Source organism: Microtus oregoni, unplaced genomic scaffold (genome assembly GCF_018167655.1).
Source record: "Microtus oregoni isolate MIOR12 unplaced genomic scaffold, Mior012 000008F_ref0000371, whole genome shotgun sequence".
NCBI lineage: Eukaryota > Metazoa > Chordata > Mammalia > Rodentia > Cricetidae > Microtus > Microtus oregoni.
This window is the reverse complement of record NW_024543067.1, coordinates 22,171,254-22,197,817: the sequence shown is the minus strand read 5'-3', so window position 1 is coordinate 22,197,817 and position 26,564 is coordinate 22,171,254. Positions and strand designations below refer to the sequence as shown.

At 38.0% G+C, this 26,564-nt stretch overlaps 1 protein-coding gene across 1 annotated transcript in view; it reads right to left on the bottom strand.

Annotated features, from left to right (window-relative positions):
• Nucleotides 1-26,564, bottom strand: part of Cngb3 (cyclic nucleotide gated channel subunit beta 3) — a 149,507-nt gene that overhangs the window by 34,470 nt on the left and 88,473 nt on the right. Inside the window, exons 11-14 of the mRNA XM_041657795.1 lie at nucleotides 19,963-20,104; nucleotides 15,147-15,306; nucleotides 13,561-13,658; nucleotides 2,787-2,870 (exon numbers count right to left, since the gene is read on the bottom strand). Of these exons, the coding sequence (XP_041513729.1) occupies nucleotides 2,787-2,870; nucleotides 13,561-13,658; nucleotides 15,147-15,306; nucleotides 19,963-20,104 (484 nt within the window). The remainder of the gene's footprint in view (nucleotides 1-2,786; nucleotides 2,871-13,560; nucleotides 13,659-15,146; nucleotides 15,307-19,962; nucleotides 20,105-26,564) is intronic.

The window sequence follows — 26,564 nt, the reverse complement described above, 5'->3', positions numbered from 1 at the left end:
GCGTCCTCTGCTGCCGCTCGGGTCCCAGCTGGTCCCCACCAGCTGAGGGGGGGCATATTCCGTCTGCCTCCGTGTCCGGGTCCCGTCCGCCCCCTTGTTTCTTTCTTATGTTTTTTTTCCTCTCTCCCATTTTAATGAGCTTGGTTTCATTTCACTTACAGTCACTCTGTATTCTACCTGGATGAGTTTATATGAGTTGTATATGCTTGGTTTCCAGTGTGCCAGAATCTCTCCTTCCTTCCTGTTATCGTTGACAGCTCCTTCTCAGTCACCCTTTCTCATTCCTCTTCATTGGTCTCCTTAACAATATTGGTGCCTTCACAGTCACAGCCTCAGCCTTCTTTCTCATCTCATACCATGTCTTGACCTCATAAAGCCAGCTTGCATTATATTCCAGTTGCCAAACATTCACCTTCGATTTCATCTTCTTTCATCTGATTGATTCCATCTATAAGCTGGTGTCTGCATCTGATGTATTTGAAATATTTCATACCTCATTTGATTTTGTCTTTTCCCACTATTCTAGTCCCGTATTTGCTTCCATTACTTGAATATGACAGGCTCTGTCTTGCCTCTCAGATCATTGCTGCAATTTCTCATAAAAAATATTAGCCCATCGATCTTCTTCTTCTTCTTCTTCTTCTTCTTCTTCTTCTTCTTCTTCTTCCTAAAGGACTATTTATCTCTAGGCTTTACAAAGGTCACAGCTGACAAACTGACAATTTCTTTCTACCCACTTCCAATCACAGCCTCAGCCTTCTTTCTCATCATTATAAATAAGTGCCTTCAGTATTCTGCCTTCCTCTAACAACTTCTGTTTCTCTTTATATAAGAACACACCATACAGTTTTGCATTAAATTAATTTAATTTTTTGTTTCCTTTCTCTTCCTTCAAGTCAATATTTCTAATGGTCATATTTTGGAACTAGTTGGAAATTTTTTAGACTAATATGGGGGACTCATCAGGACCAGCTGAATGTTTATGTGTGAAACTCAGACTCCTTAGTTCATATGATGCTGACATACTGTGATTTGAACACATTAGTCTAGACTGTAAACCTCTGAAGGACTTTGGTTGTTTTTTGCTCATTACCCATTATAGCACCTGTCCCAGAATATTAAAAACTGTTTATTGCAGCTGGGAAGTGGTGGTATACACTTTAATCCCAGCACTTGGGAGGCAGAGACAGGTGGATCTGTGGGTTTGTAGTCAGCCTGGTCTACAGAGTGAATTTTAGGACAGCCATGGCTACATAGAGAAACCCTGTTTTAATAAACAAATAAATAAACAAAACAATAACAACAACCTCCTCCAACCACAAACAGATAAACAAGACAATGACAACCTTCCCCCAAACAAACAAACAAAACAACTGGCTTACTGTTTGTGGAATACATAATTTAAATGGCTTTAACACATGTCTTACTGTAGTTCTCTACATTCTTCCTGCAGCCACAAATCCCTTCCTCTTTTCCTTGGCCCAGCCAGTTCTTTTCCATACTTAACTGGATTCACTTAAGTTTATTTCCAAGACTTAGTACAGGCTTCTTCTTCAGATGTCTTCCAGCAGCTGCCCTTGCTTTTGTCCTATAACCTGGTATTTATTCTACACTATTTTGGAATGAAGTAAGTGCTTTTCATTTACACTTACTTGTAAATTCTCCAAGGTCTGAGATCAACTCCAATTTTTTTGTATTGTTCACTTTCATTTATTTTGATATCTTATTTGTTTTTAAATTTTTATACAAGTATATATAACATGTTGAACATATATATCACACTATACCTTCCCTTTCTTTTGTATCTCCTATTAGTCTCCTTTGTCCTCCTACACATTTTACTTCTACTTTAATGTTACATGTACACATACTTTTATGTTTTATTTTAGATTTTGATTTTTTGCTTCATCATTGAGTTAGTTTCTTTAGATACAAAATTCAGGATCTCATTGTCTCTTGTATTTGGAAAAGAACTTGCTCTGTAAATGAGGATGGCTTAGAAATGATGACTCAGAACTCCCTGTGTTGCTCCTATTGACTCTGACCTTGTGATACTCTTGCCTCATCCTTTCCTGAGTGCTGTGGTTATAGACATGTTCTTAATTATTTTTTAAGATATTGATCAGAGACTGGTGTGGTGATGTACACCTTTAATTCCAATGCTTGAGAGGCAGAGATAGGCAGCTCTCTATGAGTAGACTGGCCTATATAGTGGATTCCAAGCCAGCCAGGGCAACATAATGAGACCTATCAATCTGTGTAAAAAGACAGACACAAGGAACAGTTATTATTTCTTTATGATAGAATTTCATGATTGTGGTTTATATTTCCTATTTAAGAAATAATAGACATATGATACTTTTGTAGTCATAAAATTCACAATAAAGATTTAAAAATGGCATTGATTATCTACTAATTGTGTGAAATAACAGATAGCTTGCTGATGATGCAGAAAAAGGAAAAGCACCTATCACTTCTATAGTTTGTCCTTCATTTAAAATGTTCAAATTTGATGGCATATTGTTTCTGATAATTTACATTTATACAAATATCTTTTCAGACTACCTACATGTCTATTCTATGACATATACAATGGAATCTATATTATTTTGTTCTATTTTGTACTCCAAGAATTTATTGCTGCTTTGCAGAATTAAATATATGGTCTAGTGTTTTATAATATGGAAGTTACTCTGCACAGATTTTATTTCAAATACATTATTGACCTATGTCCAAATTCCTCCAATGTCTTATTAACTGTGCACTTGAAAATAGTATGCACTCACCTTTTTACACACATAGTCACCAGGTAAATAAATAGTGGATTTCAATCTTAGCAGTAGGTCATAAATCATCTGTGTGTCACAGCCCTATATAAGGAGAACAATAATTTTACAGACATGACCAAAAGCAAACATCCTAAGTTATTGTAAAAATAAAATGTAAATAGTTAATAGTCATCCATCTTCCTCGCCAATGCTAACTTACAATATATATGGACTTGCCTTTATCTAAACTCTATAGAGAAAAGATACCAATATCAAGAGATTATACCTTGATAAAGAAATATTACCATAACTCACACTATTTGCTAAACAGCTTTCTTTTGTAAAACAACATTACTAAAATTTTTGATATTATTTAACTCTTTAAGCTTATGTATATGTCTTTCTTCTCCAACATAATGATCTTCTTAAAGATGGGAAGATACTTATGAAAGCAGTATCTGTCACACTTAAAGTATTGGTCGGAACAAGGGAGCCTCCATAAGACTAACCAAAGCCCTCTACATATATGTGACAATTGTATAGCTTGGTATATTTGTGAGACTCATAACAATGGGAGAAGGACTGTCCCTAATGCTTTGACTGGCTCTTGGGAACCTATTCCTCACACTGGGTTGCCTTGCCCAGTCTAAAAAAAGGGAGGGAGCTTAACCTTTCAGAAACTTGGTATGCTATACTTTGTTGATACCCATGGGATGACTGTCCATTTCAAAACAGAAACAGAGGAGCAATGGATTGAGACTGGGGATAGAAGCGAAGAGGAAGGGAATGGGAGGAGAGGAGGGAGGGAAAACTGGTCTGAAAGCAAAATAAATAAATTTTTAAAAGTAAAGTTTTGTTTGGGACTGTCTGTTTCACATAGCCACCTTTTAGTGACCTCTTGCTTATTGGCTAACTATAGAGACAATCTACTTGTCTCACTGAACTAAACTCTATACGCTCTATGGAGTGTGACGTTTTTCTTTTATTGAAGATAGATTCTTAGATTTTTTGCCATACAATATATTCTGACTGTAGTTTCCCCCCCCCCCCATTCCTCCCAGGAGCTCTCCACTTCTTCTCTCCTCCAGATCCACTCCTGTCTCTCATTAGAAAAGGACAAGCTTCTTAGAGATAACAAAATACAGTAAGTTAAGAAAAAAAAAAACTATCACATTGAAATTGGACACAGCAACCCAAAAGGAGAAAAAGGGTTCTAAGAACAGGCACAAGAGTCAGAGACCACTTGTTCTCACAGTCAGGAGTCCACCAAAAATACTAAGCTAATAGTTATAATATATATATGTAGAGAACCTTTTGCAGATCCCTGACAGCCATGTACTTGCTGTTTGAGTCTCTGTGAGCTCATACGTGTCTTGCTTAGTTGATTAAGAGGTCCTGTTCTCCTGGTGTTTTCCATCTTTCCTGGTTCTTAGACTCTTTCCAGTCCCTCCATTTGATTCAATGAACTCTGAGGGGAGGGATTTTATTTAGACCTCCTCTATTTTACACTCTTGATCCACATAATGTCTAGCTGGAGGTCTCTAGATCTGTTCCCTTCTGCTGCTGGAGGAAGCCTCTTTTATGATGAATGGATAAGAGACTGATCTATAAATATAGCAGAATATCTTTAGGAATTGTTTTATTGATTTTTTTTCTTTTTTGTCAAGTTTTGTTTGGTTTTATCCTACGTCTCTGAGCTATCTAGTCTCTGATTCTTGTTACCCAAGCAGTGTTGGGTATGGGCTTCTTCTTATGGAGTGGGCTGTAAGTAAAATCGGACATTGGTTGGCTATTCCCACAAGTTCTGTGCCAACATTGCCCTAGTATATTTTGGAGGGAGAACAGGTTGTAGGTCAAAGGTTTTGTGGCTGGGTTGGTGTCCACATTTCTCCTTCAGTAACTTATATAATGCCTTCCCCTACCAAAGAGATTAGAACCTTGGAATGAAGGCTCCATTTATGTACTAGCTCAACTATTCCACATTCAATGAGTTGTGTGGGTGTTGTCCTTGGCAACGGGACCCACTGTCAGTTTGCAGAGAGCAACCCTCTATCTTAGCATCAGCCTGGATTGTTTGTGAATTTTCATAAGACCCCTTTGGCCAACAACTCAACTGAATGCAGCTCAGTCCCTCTACTAGAAGCCTTGCTTGACTACAAGAGATGACCAGGTGACACTTTGTATCCCTCATTACTAGGAATCCTCATTATATCACCTTCACAAATTGCATGGAGTTTCCACTGCACTAGGTTTCCATGCCACCCTCCAAATGTCCCCAATTCCAGTCATCTCTCCCTGTATTCTATCTCTCCAAGCCATTCCCCCCACACACCAGCTTGCTCCCTCACACTTCAATCCCTGCCATCCCCAGTCTACACATAAAAATCTATTCTATTTCACCTTCCCAAAGAGATCCATAAGCTCTCCCCTGGCCCCTCCTCTTTACCTAACCTCTCTGCATCTAAAGATTTTGGTTGGTTATAATTTACTTAATGCTTAATTACACTTATAAGTGAACATATACCATTTGTCTTTCTGTGTCTGGATTACTTCACTTAGCATGAACTTTTTGAGTACCATCCATTTGGCTGTGATGTCATATTTTTAACAGCTGAATAATACACCATTGCATAAATGTACATGTTTTTTTAAAATTTATTTAGGGTCATCTAGGTCATTTAGTTTCTGGCTATTATGAATAAAGCTACAGTGAGCATGGTTGAACAAGTGTCCTTGTGGTACGATGGAGAGTACTTTGTGTATATGTGTAAGAGTGGTATATCTGGGTCATGAGGTAAACCATTCATTAGTCAGCTGTCTTTCATTACAGTGACCAACTGCATACATTCCTCTATTTTCAACTGCATAGAGATTTGTAAAGCAGATTGAAAAAAATGCTATCCACAGTTTCAACAATTCTGTTGAAATAATAAGTACATACATAATATATTAAAGACATTTACATTTACTTCTCCAGGTCAAAACAGCCATCTGACAGTTTGTTCATCCTTCTTTTTACTTATTGATAACTTCAGTTTAGAGACCAAAGTGTTTCCAATGCTGTAAGGGCCATCACTGAAACCCCAGGACAATTTCAATGGACAGAGGACAGAAGGACCAGGGGGATCCTTCCCGTGGCCTTGAAAATCACAAAGCTTGTTTTCTTATAGCAGGATTTTTCTTCTGTGTAGTTCAGGGCACTGTTTACTTATTTAATGCCTTACAATTTCCATTTGTCTTGCAGTGGATTTATGTATGGGCTTATTTCAGTGCATTATTGAACAGTAAATTGGGGTAAGGCCTCTCTCTCTAAGGCAAACATTCAGTGGAACTGACAGTAAATATCACAGAAGGTTCTTCTGCCATCTACTGAACCCAGGTTTGGAAATGGAATCTGACTGCACTGCTGAGGAATGTCATCGTGTCCTACTTTGCTTTCTATTGCTCTGATAAAAACTACTAGCAAAAGCAAGGTAGGGAGGAAAGAGTTTGTTTGGCTTACATGTTCTAATCACAGTTCATCACTGAGGGAAGCCAGGTCAGGAGCTCAAGTAGAGCAGGAACCAGAGGCAGAAAATGAAGCAGAGATCATGGAGGAATATTGCTTCTTGACTTACTCCTCAAGGCTTGCTTTCTTATGCCACCCAGGACCACCTGCGTAGGTGTCTTAGTCACTATTCTATTACTGTGAAGAGATACAATGACCATGTTACTTTTCTAAGAGAAATTATTTGAGACACCTGCTGACAGTTTGAGAGATTAGTCCATTATCATCATGGTGAGAAGCATGGCAGCTCACATACAGGAATGGTGCTGGAGAAGTAGCTGAGAGTTACATCCTAATGCCCTAGCCAAGAGAGAGACATTGGGCCTGGGATGGACATTTGAGACCTCAAAGTCCACTCCTAGTGATACACTTCCTCCGATAGGCCACACCTCCTAATCCTTTCAAATAGCGCTGCTCCCTAATGACTAAGCTTTCAAATATATGAGCCTATGGGGACCATTCTTATTCAAACCATCATACCAGAGGTGCCACTGCCCCAAGTAGGCTGAACTCCCTCACATCAATCATTAGATAAGAAAATCTCCCATAGATTTTCCTACATGCCCATCTAATGGAGGCATTTGTTCATTGAGGTTCCCTCTTCTCATATGACTCTAGCTTGTGCTAATTTGACAAAAACCTAACAAATACATGTGGTAACTTTATTTTTAAGTCTTATTCTTTGGTCAGGACAAGAAAAGGCTGATGTAGACCCTGGATGGCTGACATTTTATACTCCATGTAACTCAGGGGATGGGTGTAGGCATCCCAACTTTCCCTGAAGGTTCTTTCAGACCCCTTTATCATCTCTTTGAATTTTTTGTCATGCCATGTAAATAAAAGCTCCTAGATTTCCTTGTAGTACCTCCAGAAAGCAATGAATATTTGGGGATCATGAACGATGCTGCTATGTCAGTCACCCTAATACAGAGCTTTTAGATTTGATATCCTATTTTTGTGATTCCACAAGATTTCCAGCATGGCTGCACTGGTTAAACAGGGCAAACCATGCCTACTGGGAAGAGTCCAAGACTACTTGCACCTTTTCTTCATTGACCTGGCCACTGGTGATGAGCAGGTATAGGATGTGGGTCCGATATGCCATTGTTCATGGGAAAAAGCAGAGGAACTGAACTAACCAGAACTAACCTGCCTGCTAGATAGCCATCTGCTCACACTCAAACCCCAGAGAGACATCTCTCTCAGGGATATCAGCAAACCCACCCCAGCAGTGTGTGGGATCTGAGTCACAGATTAACAGTGCACAGATTAACACCAAACACGCATGACTTTTTTCTTTTCTACAATATTGTGAGGATAGAATGCTGATGAAACATTAACATGATGGTTGTATTAATATTAACAATTATATTAAAGTTTACTGCTTTGTTTGTCTTTTTAACTCTTCCAACTCCCCTGTGGGGCTAAGAGTCAATTTTGTGTTTTAGGCAAAGGCTAGGAAGCTGAGGAGGCCTCTTTACTCCCTCTTGTGTCACCCACCCAGCAGGCATTACCTCCTGAGCACTCTAAGGTCAATGGGCCTGGACTATCTGCTCTCTTCTCACCAGAGCTTGGGACATGCTAGACACAGAATGAACAAGGGATGATGTGTGAAATGAAACTGGTGGAAATGATTTTGTTTTAGACAATGAGAAATTCAGTGCTTCCTAAAACCTGTGTTAAATATAAGTGTTAAGATTCTGGAAATGTAAACTGAGGTGTGGGAGATCCCATATTTATTCAAAGTATAACCTAACTGTTGTGTATCAGTTCCAGGAAACTCATTTTTAACATCTACAAATATGGAACATAATTTTTGGAAGCTGACAAAACTTATCTGTAGAATCCCTACATTTTTAGTTTTATGGGGCTCATTCTTTTCTGTTTCTAGGCACCCCACACCCTTTTGTGTGTTTTCTTTGAGATGGACCTTAAAATATTATCAGTGATTTCTAATTAACTCTGAATTTAAGTGACTCCTAAGAACAAGCAATGATCTCTAGGGCTTTTACCAGCTTGGTTTTGCTTACTGTAAAGAGAAATGTGTTGTTTTATCTTACACTTCATTCCCATGGAAAAAAGAAAGGTGAGTCACAAGTTCACAGTTTATCAATACTGAATCTTAAATCCTATCAGATCCAGTCATACACTCAGTGTTTGCAAACACTAATAATAGCTTTCTCCAGCAGCTTCCTTTAAGAACTGTGAATAATTCAATAATTCTAGGAATATAGGTACACGCTTTTCCAGGAACTTTACATGTTCCAAGTGAGAAGTGAAGCTAACTCATCCTTCTAGGATCAGGCAGGGTCATGCCAAGAACTCAACTTTACTAGTCTGAATATTCCACTGAGAGTGTGTCGGTTTTGTTTCTCAGCAACAGTAATAATAATACTTTCCTAAATGTCAAACACTGATATGGATTATATGTTTGAAATTAGCTGATCATCACAACACACACACACACACACACACACACACACACACACTCTCACTCACACATCATCTTATATTTATTTAGAATCTCCTCACCCTACAGCACCCTAAAGAGCAGTCAGTATGAGTCAGCTACAGAAGGTGCCCCCTACTGCTGGGCTTCTGCCTTAGATACCAGGATGTGAAGGACTGGGATTTGTTTAATATAAGAGCTTACTGTTGAAAGGCTTTGAGTAAAGTCTAGAAACAGCACCTCCTGACTGACAGTCCTGCTGTAAAACCGAGGTTGGTGACAATGGTACATGGGTTTCTTGTAGCAGCCCGATTTCAGGCCCTGGTGAGGAGATGCATGATGGGATGTCTGAATAGGCTGCCACTGCTGGGATCTGAGTGTGGAGGCATCACTTTGCCTTTCCCATTCTATTCTGCGTGTGACTGTCACTCACATGCAAATGATTCCTCCTGATATTTCCTACTGAGGAAGCCACAGATTTCCCAGAGGCCATTAGTCATAAGTGAATCACAGGTCACGGTAAAGTGCTCTGTTCAGAATGGGATCTACAGTTTTTCCAGAGTAGCAAATGTCAGACATTTTATGTTTTCTTTGATTGGCAGGCAATAGACATTCATGTTTCAAGTTTAGTGTTTCAAGGTCTCCCAGTTTCCTTCTGTGGGGAGGTGGGGCTCTTATTTTTTATTTTTATTTTATTTTATTATTTTTTTTAAGGTATGTGATTTTAATCCTAGTCACTAGGTGGCATGGCGGAACTTTTTATTAAATTTCCTTCCATTTCTAATAATTTAGTGGCCAAAGCAAAGTGTGATTTACCTTGCTTAATTTAATAAAAATATATACATTTAAAAATCAAAATAGGGATTATAATTCATCACGAAAGGGGGACTATTACCCAATATAATGGAAATGAATAGCTCTTGATAAGCTTAATAATCATGCTTGGGCCTGAAATAAAGAATCTTCAAGGGTCCATTTTAATGGGAAAAATAGTGTGACAATTCATCATTAAGCTATTTCAAAACCAGTAGCACCATGTCAAAGTAACAAACCTCACTGACTAACCTGGATTGATGAAGCAAAGTTTTAGAAACTTCGGTAAGATTTTTTTTCTACCTGCTTTAAGAGGAAAAGAGTGCAGAACATTTTGGGTATCTATCTATCTATCTATCTATCTATCTATCTATCTACCTATCTATTATCTATCTATCTACCTAGCTATTATCTATCTATCTATCTATCTATCTATCTATCTATCTATCTATCTATATATCTATCTATCATCTATCTATTTTTGAGACAGAATCTTGTGTATTCTGGGCCACCCTCAAACTCACTCTGGAGCTGAAGCAAGCTTTGAACTCCCCCGATCCTTCTGCCTTTACCTTCCAACTGCTGGGATTCCAGGTGTGTACTGACCAATAGAAAAGTACAAGTGAGTTTGTCTCTGATTGATACGCTAAGGCCAAGTATGAGAATTGGTGAGGAGGGATCACTTTAATGCTCTCTCTTTCATGACGCTTCTCTTGAATCCTTACTGTTGCAGTTAAATATGAAAGGCATTTAAAGGCTCACATATTAAAAATGGATCCCCAGATGATAATATCCCAGAGAAATGGAAGTTGCTGGACCCTTGAGGATTTAGGGCCTAACAAAAGGAAATTAGACAATTTAGAATGTGTCCTTGAAGGGAATTTGGGACCCAAGCCCTGACTCTTCTCTGACTCTACCTCTCTCTGCTTTCTAGCCACCATGAGCTGATCAACCCTCCCTCCCAAGTGCTCCCACCCTAACATGAGTGACAGTCCAGGAACCTTGGAGCATACTGCATAGCCTTCAGGCATGTGGAGACATTGGAGGGTGTTCTTCCAAGCACTTTGGTGAGTCTCTGTCTAGACCACTCAGCTTGTCTGAGTTCCTTCAGAGTTGCACAGCTTAACAGTCCTCTCTGCTTCTATAAGCTTGAGGAATGAGGGGCCTAGAGCATCTGGTCAATTTAGAAGAATTCTTGAAGCGTTTCAGTTTTTACTTTGTGAGTACTAAGAAACCTCATTTAGGTCACCCTGGGCCTTAAACAGTTACCCTGAATGATCCAAGGTTTCATCTCCATTTAGAATATCTTGGGTCTTAATGATCCTCCTTCTAAGATGACAAGGTTTATTTTGGAGGAAATTGCTGCATAATACTGCTCTCTATTTCTATTTGTCCTAAAAGTACAGCTCAAGAGAAACAATCCCATGGATATCTGTGAGTATGAGGCCAGCCTGGTCTATATATTGAGTTCCAGACCAGAAGGGTTATATAGTGGGAGGTTAGTCCCAAAACAACAATAAACCAATAGCAACAGCAGCAACATCAACAACCCAACAGCAGCAGCAGCAGCAGCAGCACCACCACCACCACCACCACTACCACCACTACCACCACCACCACCATCACAACCACCACCACCATTACCACCAACACTACCACCACCACCACCACTACCACCATCACCACCTCCTCCACCACCACCACAACAACAACCCCACTCTTATCCAGAATTTAATCGTGCTACTTAGGGTAGCAATAGTTGAGTTGTTACATAGAGTCAACTATATCAACTCTGAGTTGCCTTCCTCCCTACTCCAACAGTTAACTGCTTAAACACTATGGGAGAGAGGTCTCCCAGCTGTTCTCTGTCAGAAATTGTGCTGTGTACTATAGACATTCCTGTTTGATAGCTGCATCCCTACTTTCCTTCTAGAAGCAATTGCTGACCAATCCCTGATCTCACAGATGAAAAATATTCAAATTCAGTGTCACTCATAAAACTTATTATTCATGAGTTGATATGTTAGACTTAAAGTAGTTTAAGTAATCAACAAAACCTATGTAGGTAAAAATTTAGGAAACCTCATCTATAACTCTGTGATTCAAACAGAGATCGAAGTCAGTACTGGTCTAAAAAGAATTCTTAAAGAACTAATGTTCTTCTTAACACTAGTGTTCTTTTCAATTTGATTTGTAAGTTCTCAATTTTACTTTCATACTTGTTGCTGCTAATTTTGGCTTGTTCATTGTTTAAAAATGTTTAATTTAAAAAATTATAATTTACAATCAGCACAATTAAGATTATTCTTTTTTGTTTTGTGTCATATGGCAACTTAAATATCATCTAGATATTAGATGGAAATCTAGATCTGACCATGGTCAAGAGTCCTTGGATACTGTCCTGCTTCCAGTATCATACAGAGCCAGCCATGATTGGCCCAGTCTTTGAAGTAACTCTGCCTAGCAATCTCACCACACAGTTCTGTTCTTTCCTCTTCTGGCCAGAGGTAGTGATTATGGATTTCAAGGCATGTGCTTCAGCATGGATTACATTTTCTTTTCGGTTTTTGTTGAAATTCGGTGTTTACACTGATACCATGCTTAAAAGACATCAATATATGGGTAGATCTAAATTATTGTTCTAACTTGAACCTCTCCCAGGAACACAAGATTAGGAAATCAAATTAGTTACATGACATTTCCACGTGGGAGTTTATCACTCCAAAGTAACAGATCTTAGTCTGTGCACTCATAGTCAGGAGACATGTTGTTATTTCCTCTAAATTCCAACAGTCAATCTTTTAGAGAAGGAAATACTCATAAGAAGGTAATGAAACTTATGGGGCTCACAGAACTTGTAAGAGCCAGGAAGCTCAGAAAGACCTGTCTGCAAGGATCTATAAGCAGTGAGCAGTTAATAGAGAAGAGGGGCTGCTCTGAAGTTGAGCGGAAACTTCAGAGATTCAGATTTTGTGAGTCATCACTGATGCTAGGATGAGCTTTCCTGTCATTCAGCTGCCTATGAGTGACCCACACTTCTCCAGGTAACTCCTTAACTATGATTCTGCAAGAAATCCTCCAAACCCACTGTTTTCTTAAGCTATACTTGGGCAGAATTATTTTGTCCATCATCATTGCCCTGTGTGGAGTGAATAAACATTCACGCTAGGAAAAGACATATAGCAAGAAGACAGACTTCTTATGACTCAGACACTAGCCCAAGGCTATACCTCTTAATTTTGGAGTTGAATTTCAGCATGAATTTTGGTGATGGCATCATCATTCAAACCATACTAAAATTTGTTTATTTTTATTAATGCAGATTTTAAGCTGACTAGTGCTATATTACAAGACTTTTCCTTAAAGAAAAAAAAAGCTAAGTCTAAAACATTAGTAATAGTTACATGAGAAGGCCAATGCAGAGCTGATCTGGGAACTCGATTCATCTTGCATTGCTAAGGCACATTCATAAGCGGAAGGTGATGCACGTGTTAGCAAAGACAGAACAGTGAAGTTTAATTAAATTTAAATTTATGCAAGAAGAGTCTGAAGAACTTGTCTGAAGAACTCCTTTTCCTTGACACTAATTAGAACAGAGAGGCTTCTAAAGAGCAAGTTGTCTGTTGAACAGGGACCCATAATTTTTTTGATTTTTGTAAATGGTCCAGGTTATTTTGACTTTGTTAAAAAACATAAGTCAGGAACAGTGAGATGGTTCAGCAGGAAAAGGTACCTGCTGCCAAGTCTATTCACCTCAGTTTGACTCCTGAGATCCACTGACTCTTGTAAATTTCCCTCTGATTGCCACATGCATACCACGGCATATGTGTGTTCCTCCACATCGTTTACGTGCACACAAAACAAATACATTAATAAAATGTAATAAAAATAGGAAGAAACTCATAAATTTCATATAAAGTAAGAACTTAGAATTTATGAAGAAATTAATATTTCATTCTTCTATCAATTATAAACATACTTGCCTTGAACAACTCTACTTGGTTGATGATGTTGAAATTTGTGTCAATGGCGAGAGATAACTGCATTGTCGTTGGTAGGTTCTCAAGCAAGCTGGACTCATCTTTGTAAAAATAAATACAACAACCCCAAAATAGGATTAGTTAAGCAACTCACCAAAGAATAAACAAAAGAATAATGAAAATGAAGATAACAAAATGCAAATATTTTATAAAAATATCTTAAATACAGTGTCTTTATTATGAATAGTAGATCTACATATTTTTCATCAAGGTTGTGTGTGTATGTGCTCATGCACACATGTGTGTGTTTAATTCATGTGTGTGCATGTGCCATGTGTGTTTGTTTAGAGACTAGATGTGGACATTGGTGTCTTCTTTAATTACTTTCCATTCTGATTTTGAGATAGGGACTCTCATTGGCTTTGGAACTTACTGTCTAGACTGGTTGACCAATTGATTCCAGTGATTCTCCTTCTTTATCTTTATTGCATTGGGTTTTCAGATATGTCCCTTTCTTGCTTTGAGAGACAAAGCCTTGTAGTGTAGCCCATATTGGACTTGAATTTACAACAAACTTTTTTTTTTTTTTTTTTTTTTGGTTTTTCGAGACCGGGTTTCTCTGTAGCTTTGGTGCCTGTCCTGGAACTAGCTCTTGTAGACAAGGCTGGCCTCGAACTCCCAGAGATCCGTCTGCCTCTGCCTCCCGAGTGCTGGGATTAAAGGTGTGCGCCATCACCGCCCGGCTTACAATAAACTTCTTACTGGGCCATCCCAAGTGCTGGAATTACTACAGGCAATTCTACTATACCCAGCCCTTCATACATCACAACGGTGCTATTTTGCTCATGAAAGCAATGAAGCATAAAGATTTATTTATTTTATGTATATGAGTGCTCTATTTGTATGTACAACTTTATGCCGGAAGAGGGCATCAAATCCCACTATAGACAATTGTGAGCCACCATGTGGTTGCTAGGAATTGAACTCAGGACCTCTGGAAGAGTAACCAGTGCTTTTAACCATTGAGCCATCTCTTCAGTCTGAGAGCAATAAAGTATTTTAACTATAATAATGAATATTGTATAACATTAGTTTTGAAACTTTAAAGTTATTAAACGTAATGGTCATAGGACTGCAAACTATGCTGTACAATGAAAACGGCTCAAAAGCTTGTGCTGCTCCCAAGGAGAGGAGCTGTCACACACAGAACAGACCCAGGGCTCAGTTCCAGTTATGAGTTCTTGGCCAAATTTTGCACTTAAGGCCTCTGTTATTTTCTTGTCTCTGAAAAGGGGTGAATGACACCCAATTCCCCAAATTTGTATATGTGTGTGTATGTATGTGATGTGAGGCAAACATGTAATTCCTAGCATCTGGTAGGCACTGAGTATAATTTAACCTTTCTCTTCCAATATTTACCTTGGAATATGGTTCTACATTTAAGAAAAAAGTTCATAGTAATTTAATGTCTGAGAGATCAATTATTTTTCAACCTGCTATTCAAATCCAAATTCTTCTTTTTTATCTCATATAATTTTTATTATGTGATAAGGTTTACAGTTTTGTAAGCCATCATTTGTTATGCTCACCTAGTATCCTCTGAGAGGTCCATGTGTATTCCAGCCAAGTCCTAACTCGATGCTGCACACTCTGAGTAATAGAGTATTTGTTCATGTAGGCAACGATATGGTCCATGCAGACAAAGAAGTTGTTCCGATTGGCTGTTGCTGCTCCAATTACATCACGCATCTAAAACCATAAGCATCGTCATTCACACCCAGGAGAGAAATTTCATCTGAATTGCTCATCCTTATACAACATCCCTGTTTAGTGCCCTCACTGTCTGATTTTAACACTCTGACATATCAGGTCCTAATAAAACGTTGGAGATCAGATTATCTCACCGACACTAATAAAGCACGTTATATAAATCGAGTGAGATTTTTTTGTGAGGCTTTGGTCTCATGATGCAGGTGAATTCACATAATCTTCACATATTTATGTATTACCGTGAAAATGCTAGTTGACATTTTAAAGCAACTATAATCTCTGCACAGATGCAAGGGAAGTGTACTGAGAGTTTGTCAATTATCCTGCAGTATGGCTGGTTGATCTTGATGAGTCTTTCCATGAAAGTACCCTTCACAGACAGCCAGGGCGGCTGGCTCTACAGGCTCAACTTATCATGCAGTTTCAGCCTCTGGTCTTCCTTTTGTGTTGTTTAGACAGATAAAATCAAATCTTATAATGCTCAAGGCACGGTATTCAGCAGAAGTTGAAATGTGCTGAAATTACTGAAGCGCTGTCTGCCGCTTTGACAATCCTTAAGGAACTGTCAGGTTTAGTTCTCGAATGTTTATAACTCAGCCATAAAAACCCACTCTAGGTTAAAAGCTGATCTTTAAGGTCTCAGCACAAAAAAAAGATATATTGCTTGGCTCTTTCTCTCACATGGAGAGAAGCAAGTGGTTGTAAATTTGCTTTGACTGTGGGTTTATTATTATAGGAGGAAAGTCAGGCCTCACTTTCCCAGGAATACTTAGCTCATTCATTTTAGCAGCTATGGAGACTTTTCTGCTTATGGAAAAGCTACTGCCTCTTTTTGTTGTATTTTTTTAAGTATAGTTCAAATACCTTTCATTGTGATGGCTTCCTCAATTTAAAGTTTTAGAGTTAATAGAATCTACTTCTTAAAAGTATTTGCTAATAGCTGTACAAACTCCATTTACATCCACTCTTTGCTGTGGAATAATTCTCTTGTACACTGTAAAGATTTGTCATTTGAATTTGTTTAATAAAACACTGATTGACCCATAGCCAGGCAGGAAGCATAGGCGAGGCGATCAATCTAAGGATGATGGAAAAGGTGTAGTCAGAAAGGTGTTGGCAGATGCAGAGAGAGCAACATAGGCACACTATACTAAGAAAAGTTACCAAGTAAAATATGGATAAGAATTATTGATTAATTTAAGTGTAAGAGTTAGCTAATAACAAGCCAGAGCTATCAGCCAAGTATTTATAAACAATATTAAGCATCTGTGTCAGTTCTTTTGGAGCAGGTGGTTTGACACAGGAAATGTTCTTTTACAACCATTATTCTTCAATGACTCTCCAAATATTTTTCTACAGCCTCAACTCCTAGACCTTCTCTCTCCATGTTCACGTGCCGCAAGCAGCATCATCCAGTTCTCTAAAGCTGTCAGACGTGATAAATTACAGGTTGGGTTGAGAGATTTAACGAGAGTGTTAACTGAAATCAAGGAAAAAGTTAGGTAGTTTTAAATAGTATTGAGGGCCCAAGGATTTGTAGTGTGTTCCTCTGAACTTCTTATGTCCTATCCTTCAGCAGTGTTGGGTTTCACTGATGTAGGAACTGAGGACAATATGTATTCCATCACAAGTTTCAATCTAGAGAAGCAGATTATGGCTGGAGAGTTAGACAATGCCAGGATTTGTGAGCTGTACTAGAGAGTAGAATTCAGGAGTGAGGAATGATGGTTAATTTTGAGGCATAGTCACGGTTATGACTGTATGCATGAACTTTGAATACACGGAGTTTTGTTTCAAGCTCTCTTACTTTTGTTTCTGTTTCCTTTCTAGCATCTTTTATTCCTTAATTTTATTCCTTAAGGCACAAGTCTTTATCTCCAGCTTTAATCTCTTGTGCACCTCAGCACGATTTTCAGGTGGTTCTTGCTCTAGTTAAATCTTCAATACAATTGAAAGGCAGGTTTCTGCACTTATTAGATTTTTACATGCATAAGAATCACCACAAGAGCTTTTGAAATGCATGTTGAGGGTCCATTGGTCTAAAGTAGAATCTGAGTCCAGACTTTCTCAAGGGATGCATTCAGTGGTGAAGGACTCACACTGCACTGGGCAGTCTTTCCCTTTTTCTCTTTATTGATATTTGACACAGATTCTAGCAATACAATCCTGGCTGAGCTCCATAGATTGGGTGACTTTGAACTTTCCCTCTCCTTTTGCTTCTGCTTCCCAAGTGCTGAGATTAGAGTACAGAAACATCAATTTCTAGTCTTTTGAAAATGTCTTTGCACACACCAAGGGGTCAATGTGTATTAGATTTTACTTCAACTGTCCATTTAAGACAGTATGAATTGCCATGCCTCTTAGTCTCTCTCTCCTTTCTGAGATAGGGCCTTACCATGTAGCTGTAGCTGTCCTGGACAGACCTTGAACTCATAAAAATTTTCCTGACTCAGCCTTCCATATCCTGGGATTAAAGGTGTGTGACACTACACCCTGCCCAACTTCATAATCTCTTCAAACTAGAGTCTCCCTACCTGTAAAAATGATATAGTATAGAGGGCCTTGGACCTTCCCCATAGCAATGTGCCTTACCCTATCTGAGGAGTGGATGAGGGGGTGAAGTGGGGAAGTAGGTGGAGTGAGGAAGCAGAAACTGATATTGATATGTAAAATAAAAAAGATAGTTTGTTTTCTTTTTTCAATAAAATAAATGAAAAAATGTGAAAACAATGAATGCACCCCATATTGATTGTATATATTATGAAAAATTGTGTTATTTCATTTCATTTAAACTTAAATTAATTTTTTTCCAAATAGTTTTATATTTCAACCATAATGAATTTCCCCATTCATTACTATGATAGTTTACACTTAAAATTTTTAACTTATTGATGTTCCAAGGTTTCAGTATTCCAAATATTTCAATATTTCCAATACCTAAATGGAGTTATCTTTCCAGCTTCCCTATATAGTCCATTAACATGTCTAAGCTGAAGTTGACATGCCCCTATGCATTGACATTAACCACCTATCTATTTTCTGTATTTTTATGTATTTGTATTCAGAGGTTTGCTGTCCAAAACCTTGATTGCTCTTCCTAGCTATAGCTAACTTCTGAGAGACAGTGACTAACTCTCCTGAGAACACTTTTTATAATTCAAATAAACCAATCCTTAGTTCTTATTCTTTCTATAGCCCTCTTACAGTCTCCCACATTTAATACACCACCTGTTGTACATGACAGTAGTAGGCACCAGACCAATAGATCAACATCTCAAAGCCTGATAAAATTTTTCAAATTAGCTTACACTAATGTTTACTCAGTTGAAACCCCCAGCCCAGTAATTACTTATTTTGCTCAGCATCCTCATTTTCATGGGTGGCATGCTCCCTCCTTTTAAGGTCTTTGAGTGTAACAAATTAATCCTTTCAATTGTCTTTGATCTGCTAGACTTACCACACCTAAGAATTATAATACATATATTTAAAAACACTGGTTCTTCTGGTTCACATTATAATTAACTTTGAATCTCCATGTTCAATATCCTCCCTAGACTGCTTTTCATTACTATCAAGGTAAAACTCAAACTTACCATTCAGAATCCTTAAAATATTTTATTCTTGCATTTGTTTTTTATTTTCAAAGATTGTTTGCCCCATCACTGTCATTTGTATCTCAAACACATTTCATGTTTTGCCACTGACATCTTTTCATAACTGATTCTGATTAACTGACCTGCCTATTGATGATGACTGAATGCTACCTGGCTGTTGAGAATGCTTCACCTGCATCTGCTCCATGTAACTTGAGAAGCTTCCCTTTTCTGGACAATAGAGGATTTTTAAGCTCCTCTGACATTTGCCATGTTTAGCAGACACTTAACATTAATAGATGTATTATTTGAGTTGTGACGATTTTGATCAGTATCAAGCATCATGGTAAGTAGTTCTTATTGTTACAGAATGAATTTTATCCATACTACTGTGAGTGTGTTAAGAATCAATAGTTTTTCTAGTGGTTGTATTGATTTTGTGATGCAGTAATCAGTTTCTTAAATCATGTATTATAACCTTATATGGCGTTGCACATAGTTGTACTGCATAACTGCACTGCAGTCGTGTTCCCGACACATCACAGGCCCACTATGCATTGTGCACTTTGCAACATGCTATGCAAAAATATGTTTCATGAAACACTTGACTCAGATTCTAGAATCTGCTATGTATTATGAATTACAATGTCTTTACTGTAAATTCAAAGGGTATATATCCTAACAAACTTGGCCAGCAGGTCTTCTGAAAGATTTAATGACTAAAAGGGAAGAACATTTGTGTATGGTGGCATGGATATGTAGTTCCAGCACTTAGAATGTGAAATAATTCTCCAGTGAAAGGAAAGAGGGCCATGAGTTCAAGGCTAGCCTAGACTATGTATCAAGACTGTCTGAAAAAAAGTCAATATTGTAATGTTGGTCTAAGCACATTTCATTAAATCTGTGACAAAGAGTAAAAGAAGGAAGAGAACAGAGAAAGAGAAAAATAACTACAGATTTCAATATTTCTTCCATAAAATTTATAAATATTTATTAGCCTTTTAAAAAATGAACAAAATTTGCAGATTCACTGTCTGCTTACCTGACCGATTAAGCTGGAGAACACAAAAACTCCAGAAAAAAAATTCAAGAGTTGAAAAGCAATTTCAAATGAAGTCTGTGGCTCTGGAAGGCCCCCAATAGTAATTAAAGTTCGAACTGCCCAATAATAACATCTCAGATACCTGTAATAAAGATACATAGATTTTCCTGTACATATTATTGTAACACCATTTAGCTCACACACAAAAACTGTGTGCAAGAACTGGCAAACAGTGTGTGTGCTACTGTAAACATCTTAATAAACAATAGGACTTGACTAAACATTTAAATCCAAGGAGGATATTTACTGTTTCCAAATTTCGGTGGTCTACTTTACCAGACTTCTAATTTGGGGGTGAGAGACTTGTACAAAACTTATCACAGATGTGCCGTCTGTGCTCCACTGTGAATGGTCTTTTGGATGGAATGATTGCGATGGTTGGAGACATCTGGAAATATGTGTTTGAGGTCAGCTGCCTTGTCCCTTGAATCTTAATGTTGCTGGGTTTCTATGTTCTCCATATGATCTCTTCTTGTAATGCCCAAGGAAACTTCTTCTCCTACATGTCTAAGCTTATGCTGGTCTGACTGAGGATGGCAAGAAAACTTTCTACTTATCTTCCTCATGTGACTAGATTGAATTTCCTCATATTCTGTCTGTCTCAAGGTACATGGACCTCTTTTTTTAAAATTGTTTTTTTTATTGAGCTCTACATTTTTCTCTGCTCTCCTCCTTGCTTCTCCCTTCCCCTTCAGCCCTCTTCCAAGATCTCCATGCTCCCAATTTACTTAGGAGATCGTCTCATTTTCTACTTCCCATGTAGATTAGATCTATGTAAGTCTCTCTTAGTGACCCATTGTTGTCTAAGTTCTCTGGGATTGTGATTTGTAGGCTGGTTTTCTTTGCTTTATGTTTAAAAACTACTTATGAGTGAGTACATGTGATAATTGTCTTTCTGTGTCTGGGTTACCTCACTCAAAATGATGTTTTCTAGCTCCATCCATTTTTCTGCAAAATTCAAGATGTCATTATTTATTTCTGCTGTGTAGTACTCTCCATTGTGTAAATGTCACATTTTCCTTATCCATTCTTCGGTCAAGGGGCATTTAGGTTGTTTCCAGGTTCTGGCTATGACAAACAATGCTGCTATGAACATAGTTGAGCACATTTCCTTGTGTCGTGTTTGAGCATCCTTTGGATATATACCCAAAGTGGTATTACTGGGTCTCGAGGAAGGTTGTTTCCTAATTTTCTGAGAAATCATCACACTGATATCCAAAGGGGATGTACCAGCTTGCATTCCCACCAGCAATGCACGACCTCTTTTTTTAATTGAAAATATTTTTTTTCTTACATTTTCCCCTCATATCCTCAGAGATCGTCCCTACATCACCACCCATTCAATCCCATACCTTTTCTCTCTTTGTTTTTGGAAAACAGTCTATCACATACAATAACAAACCAGAATAAAATAAAGAAAATAGACAAACCAAGAAAAAAAACACAACACTCATGTAGACACATGCATACCTGCAAGCATACACACACACACACACACACACACACACAGCCCATAAGAGCATAAAATCAGAAACTATAATAGATAAATTAGTAGATTTCTTAATGGCAGCTGCTTCTCCTAGAATGATTATAGCTCAAGAAGAAAATAAAAGAGATTTTATAATCCAGAAATCCCACAACATCTTAATTTCTTGTACTGGTGTTATTTGTCAAGCAAATTCCTAGTCTGAATTGATTGGAAGATAAGGGACTCCAACTCTCACTGAGAGGGACGGCAAAGAATTTGAGGCTATCTTTAAATTGCCAAACCAGAACTGATGAGATGGCTCAACAGGTAAAGATAATTGCCAACAAACCTACCAAACCTGAGTTGAGTCACTTTTAATTAACATAGGAGAAGGAGAACTCCACATGCACATTGTGGTAACCTCCGTCTCACTAAAGCAAATAAATTAATGAAAATTTTAGTTACCAAACTAACAACATGTTGAAAATATTATATAGATCATGCAGGTTTATGTTGACGAGGTAACTCTTAATAATTTAGATATACTTGTTTACACAAATGAAAAACAGAACAGATAATTTTTTTCACTTTTTTCTACACATTTTTATTATGTTAATAAATATGCAAATGTGAGAAGAGATGAGAACTCTTTCCTTAGTAAGGAAACAACTCTTGGATGGAATAGTTATTTATTTAGAACTTCAGAACTGTAGAACAACAAATAAAATTACTTATCTCTGATAACACAGCCTGGATCAGGTATTCCTAACGTATCCTTAAACAATTTCTTGCATATGGAAGAGAGGAAAGAAAAATTATAAGAACCAGAGGTTGGAGGTCCAGAGAGAAACAGTGTCTTCTGAATATGGCAGAACTGCTGAGCTCTTGAGCTCCCATGAATTGTGGTTGCCTTCATAAGATCAAGCCAGTTAACATTCTAGCAAGGAGTGAGAAGGCGTTCATGATCTCCACTACTAACTCAGGAGCTGTGGACAGTGGATGGTTTCTTGGGGAAAGATAGTCCCTTTTGTTTAAGGGTGTGGGTCTTGGTTGGTAGATCATGGTTCTGTGGATGGTCCTACGCCTGGGAATATACAGACAATACAGATTGGAGTTCATGTTTATATTTTTGACAGAAGACATTAAGTTGGGGGTGGCAGGGAGGTCAGATGGATATGTGAGGAGTTAGAGAGAGTAGTAACAAATGAATTATGATCACAATAATTGTATAAAATTCTCAAATAACTAAAAAATAAATTTAAAATCCAAATATTTTATAGATAGGCATTCAACTCAGTGGGTCTCTATTAGGTTTTTTCCCTGGTATTCATGGCAGGTTAGAACCTCTTACAGTATTTTGTCTTAGTTAAGTTTTATGTTTTTAAAATAGGACTAAATTATCCAGTTGTATTAATCCTGGGTATATTCCCAAAGGACTCTGTATTCTACCCCAGAGACATTTACATATCCATGCTCACTGATGTTCTATTTGAAACAGACAGGAAATAGGATACGGTTGGATTTTGACTAGCATATGAATTAATAGTGAAAATGTATATCAGAAAGTTAAATTTTGAATATAAATAAAAATGAATTATGAAATTTTCAGAAAAAAAATGTGTGGAATTGGAAAACATTGAAATGAGGGAACTCAAGCTCAGAAAAGATATGCTGTTTGTTCACTCTCATATGCAGATCCTGGCTTCTAAGTGATAAATACGTGTATCAAGGTGGTGTTATTGTTAATAAACATCACGATACTAGAAAAGGGTCCACAAGATGAAAAAGAGTCTTTAAGGAGAGGGTCGAGGAAGCCAATAGAATATGTGAAATATTAAAGTGGGAGAGGAATAATGATGACAAAAGGATACAGTGAGGAAGATGGGACGTAGAGGTGGAGAGGAGGAGGGTGGTTGTAAAACCAACCAAAATGGAGTATGCTCAAAAGTCTCATAAGGAAAACTGCCTCTCTATAGGCAATTAAAATATTAAGTTAAAGCATCAGGGATGGGGGCTCAGGAGATTTCTCAGCACAAATAGTTCTCATCCACAAGTTTGACAACTTCAGGACAGTCCTTGAATTTCATGTAAAGGTAAAAGTAGATAAATGACTTCATAAAATTCTGCTCTGACCCCCATACGTGTGCATGCATGCCTCCTAATAGCAATCAATAATACATCAATAACAGACTCTATTTCTTGTACTAGTGAGTTACACAGAGAAGGAACACTTTAGTACTTTATGACTGTGTTAGTCTTTGAACAAAGGTAATCATTTTCAAATTCTAAGAAGAGTAGTTTTATAAAGAATTAAATAAACTGGTGCTAAAATTAATACTTAAAAAATCAAATCTATAAGTAAACTATTTTCAAATCCAATACATTTTAAAGGACATGGAATATTTTTAACCTGATGGATATAAGAATAACCACCCCAACCAGAACAGTAAAAAAATCCCACAAACATTTTTGGAGAAGAGTTTAGATATTTTAGACAATAAAAATATCATGGAGTGAATGCCCAGAAGGCCTCAACTCACTAACCGTGGACTAGATGTCAAAGAGACAAAGTACAAAAATAAATTTACAGGTTGTATTTCGATGTTCTATCACCCAAAGGACACAGGTCCTCAATCTGTGTGTTTCTTTAAGCTGAGAAAATTTATTAAACTTAATACTTCCCAAGAGTGGGAAAGGACTAGATCTTTTTCCTATATGGTCAGGAATTTTACATCATTTTAGTGTTATATTTTACATCATTTTAATATATTTTACATCATTTAATAGATCATTTATATATTTTACATCATTTAATAGATTTTACATCATTTGTTAATAGGAACAAACACAGTATTATCTACCTTCACCTTCTTGTTTATAGATGTTAAAAGTGATAGTTAAATATGAAACGTTGGCATTGATTTTCCAAGTCTCAAGGGTTAGCCTTGAACTTTTAAAATATTAAATAGTATGCTATGTTAATTGGATTTTTTTTTGCCCTGATGCTTTGCGGTTTATTTTTGGATTCTTTTCTCAGACATGTCTTGCATACCCAGACATGCCCAACCAAAGGTAAGATTTGTAATTTAATTAGATGGCATCATATTGATTTTCTAGGATTAGCTTAATTAGTCAAGGGTGTCCATCTCTAATATCTACAGTCCAGGCAGATAAATCTTTTCAAGGAGATTCCATCTGGAGAATTTAATACACAGACTCTCTATAAATTTTTAATGCATGACAACACACAGCTCCAAGTTAAAACAATGAGAGAATTTAAGATTGAACCTAAAGAAAAGTTGAAAACAGGAATTATGCCTCTGTGAACATATAAGGAACTCTAGAAACAACCTGATTAAAAATTGGACAAATAATCTAAACAAATATTTTTGGAAAGATGTTCAAGTAACCAAAATGCATATGAAAAAAAGCCCAGTGTCATTAATTATCAAAAAAGTGCAAATCAAACTTACACTGAGGTACTATCTTACTTATTAAGAGTGTCAATCATTAAAAAAGACTGTTTTTTTCATTTTTGAGATGACTTCATTCTGTTTTCTATACTAATTTACAATCCTTTGATAGTATATGGAGGTTCTTTTTCTGCCTCCTTTTCTTTGTTTCTCATGATACCTCTTTTCCCTTTTTTATCATTCTAGGAGGGGAAATACGGTGCTCCATTGTAGTTTTGATATTTATTTCCTGATGATTAATGATATAGAGCATCCCTCACATCCTTATCAGCCATCCCTCTGTATGCCTTCATTCAAGAATGTCCTTTAGATTTTTGCTTATTGAAAGTTTTTGCTATCAAACTGTAGAAATTTTTCATATTTGGGTCTTTAACCCATTATCATGTATATGATTTGTAAATATTTTCTCCAGTTTCACAGGTTGAATTTGTATTTTGTTGATTGTTTTGTGTTTCGTGTGGACTGTTAGTAGTGTGATGGAAACCTGCGAGTCCACCTTTGCTTTGCTTGTGTTTGAGGGGCCATATTAAGCACATTATCCAGCTCTGCTGTCTTCTAATAGTTTCAGAGCCAACTTTCCCACACTTACACCATCAGGACCAGCTCTCCTGTGCTGCCCCAGCAAGGTACAGGGACCACTTGCCCAACTGCTATTGCTGGTGAGGAGTTGGGACAGTCCTTCTGCTCTGAGGTCACCATGGCCATCTCCTCTACCTGTCTCAGGTGTTAATGGACCTAGAGGACTGGGGATGGTATCTCTTCTCTGCCCATGCTGCCACACGTCAGATGAGTAGTGGGGACCACTCTGCCATGCTTATTTATGGTTTTCAGGCTGACTCACTCACAACTCTGCAACAGGGGTGGCTTTATTGTGTTACCAAGGTGAGGTGCTGGTCCTGTTCTCCCAAGTGTTGCAGCTGTTGGGAGCAGGGACAGTTCTGCTCTTATGACCCAGGGCCAGTTCTCCCATCTGCCTTGGGTGTTGATGGCAGGGGGTGGGCAACTCTCCCTTGCTCACGCTGCCACAAGACAGATGAGTAGTGAGGATAGCTCTTCCATGCTCATAACTTCAGAACTGGCTCACCCACACCTCTGCTAAGAGGGTTGGTTTTATTGTGCTGCCCTGGTAAGGTGTAGAGTCTGCTCTCCCAAGTGTTGCAGCTGATGCGGGTTAGAGACAACTTTCATGCTCGGATGCCCACAAGGCCAGTTCTTGCATCTGCATTGATGAGTGAGTGTGTGGGGGGCATCTCTTCTCAGTACATGAGGCCATATAGCAGATGAGAGTTGGTGGGGCTAGGTCTCCCATGCTCACTATTTTGGGGCCTGCTCTTCTGAGTGGTGCAGCTGGTGGGGCCCAGGGACAGGTCTCTTGTTATGCCCGCAGGGTCAGCTCTCCCATTTGCCTCAAGCAATGATGAGCATGTGTGTGTGTGTGTGTGTGTGTGTGTGTGTGTGTGTGTGTGTGTGTTTGAGAGAGAGGGAGGAGAGGGAGGGAGGGAGGGAGGGAAGGAGGGAAGAAGGGAGGGAGAGAGAGAGAGAGAGAGAGAGAGAGAGAGAGAGAGAGAAGGGCAATTCTCCCCTGCTCATGCTGCCAAAAG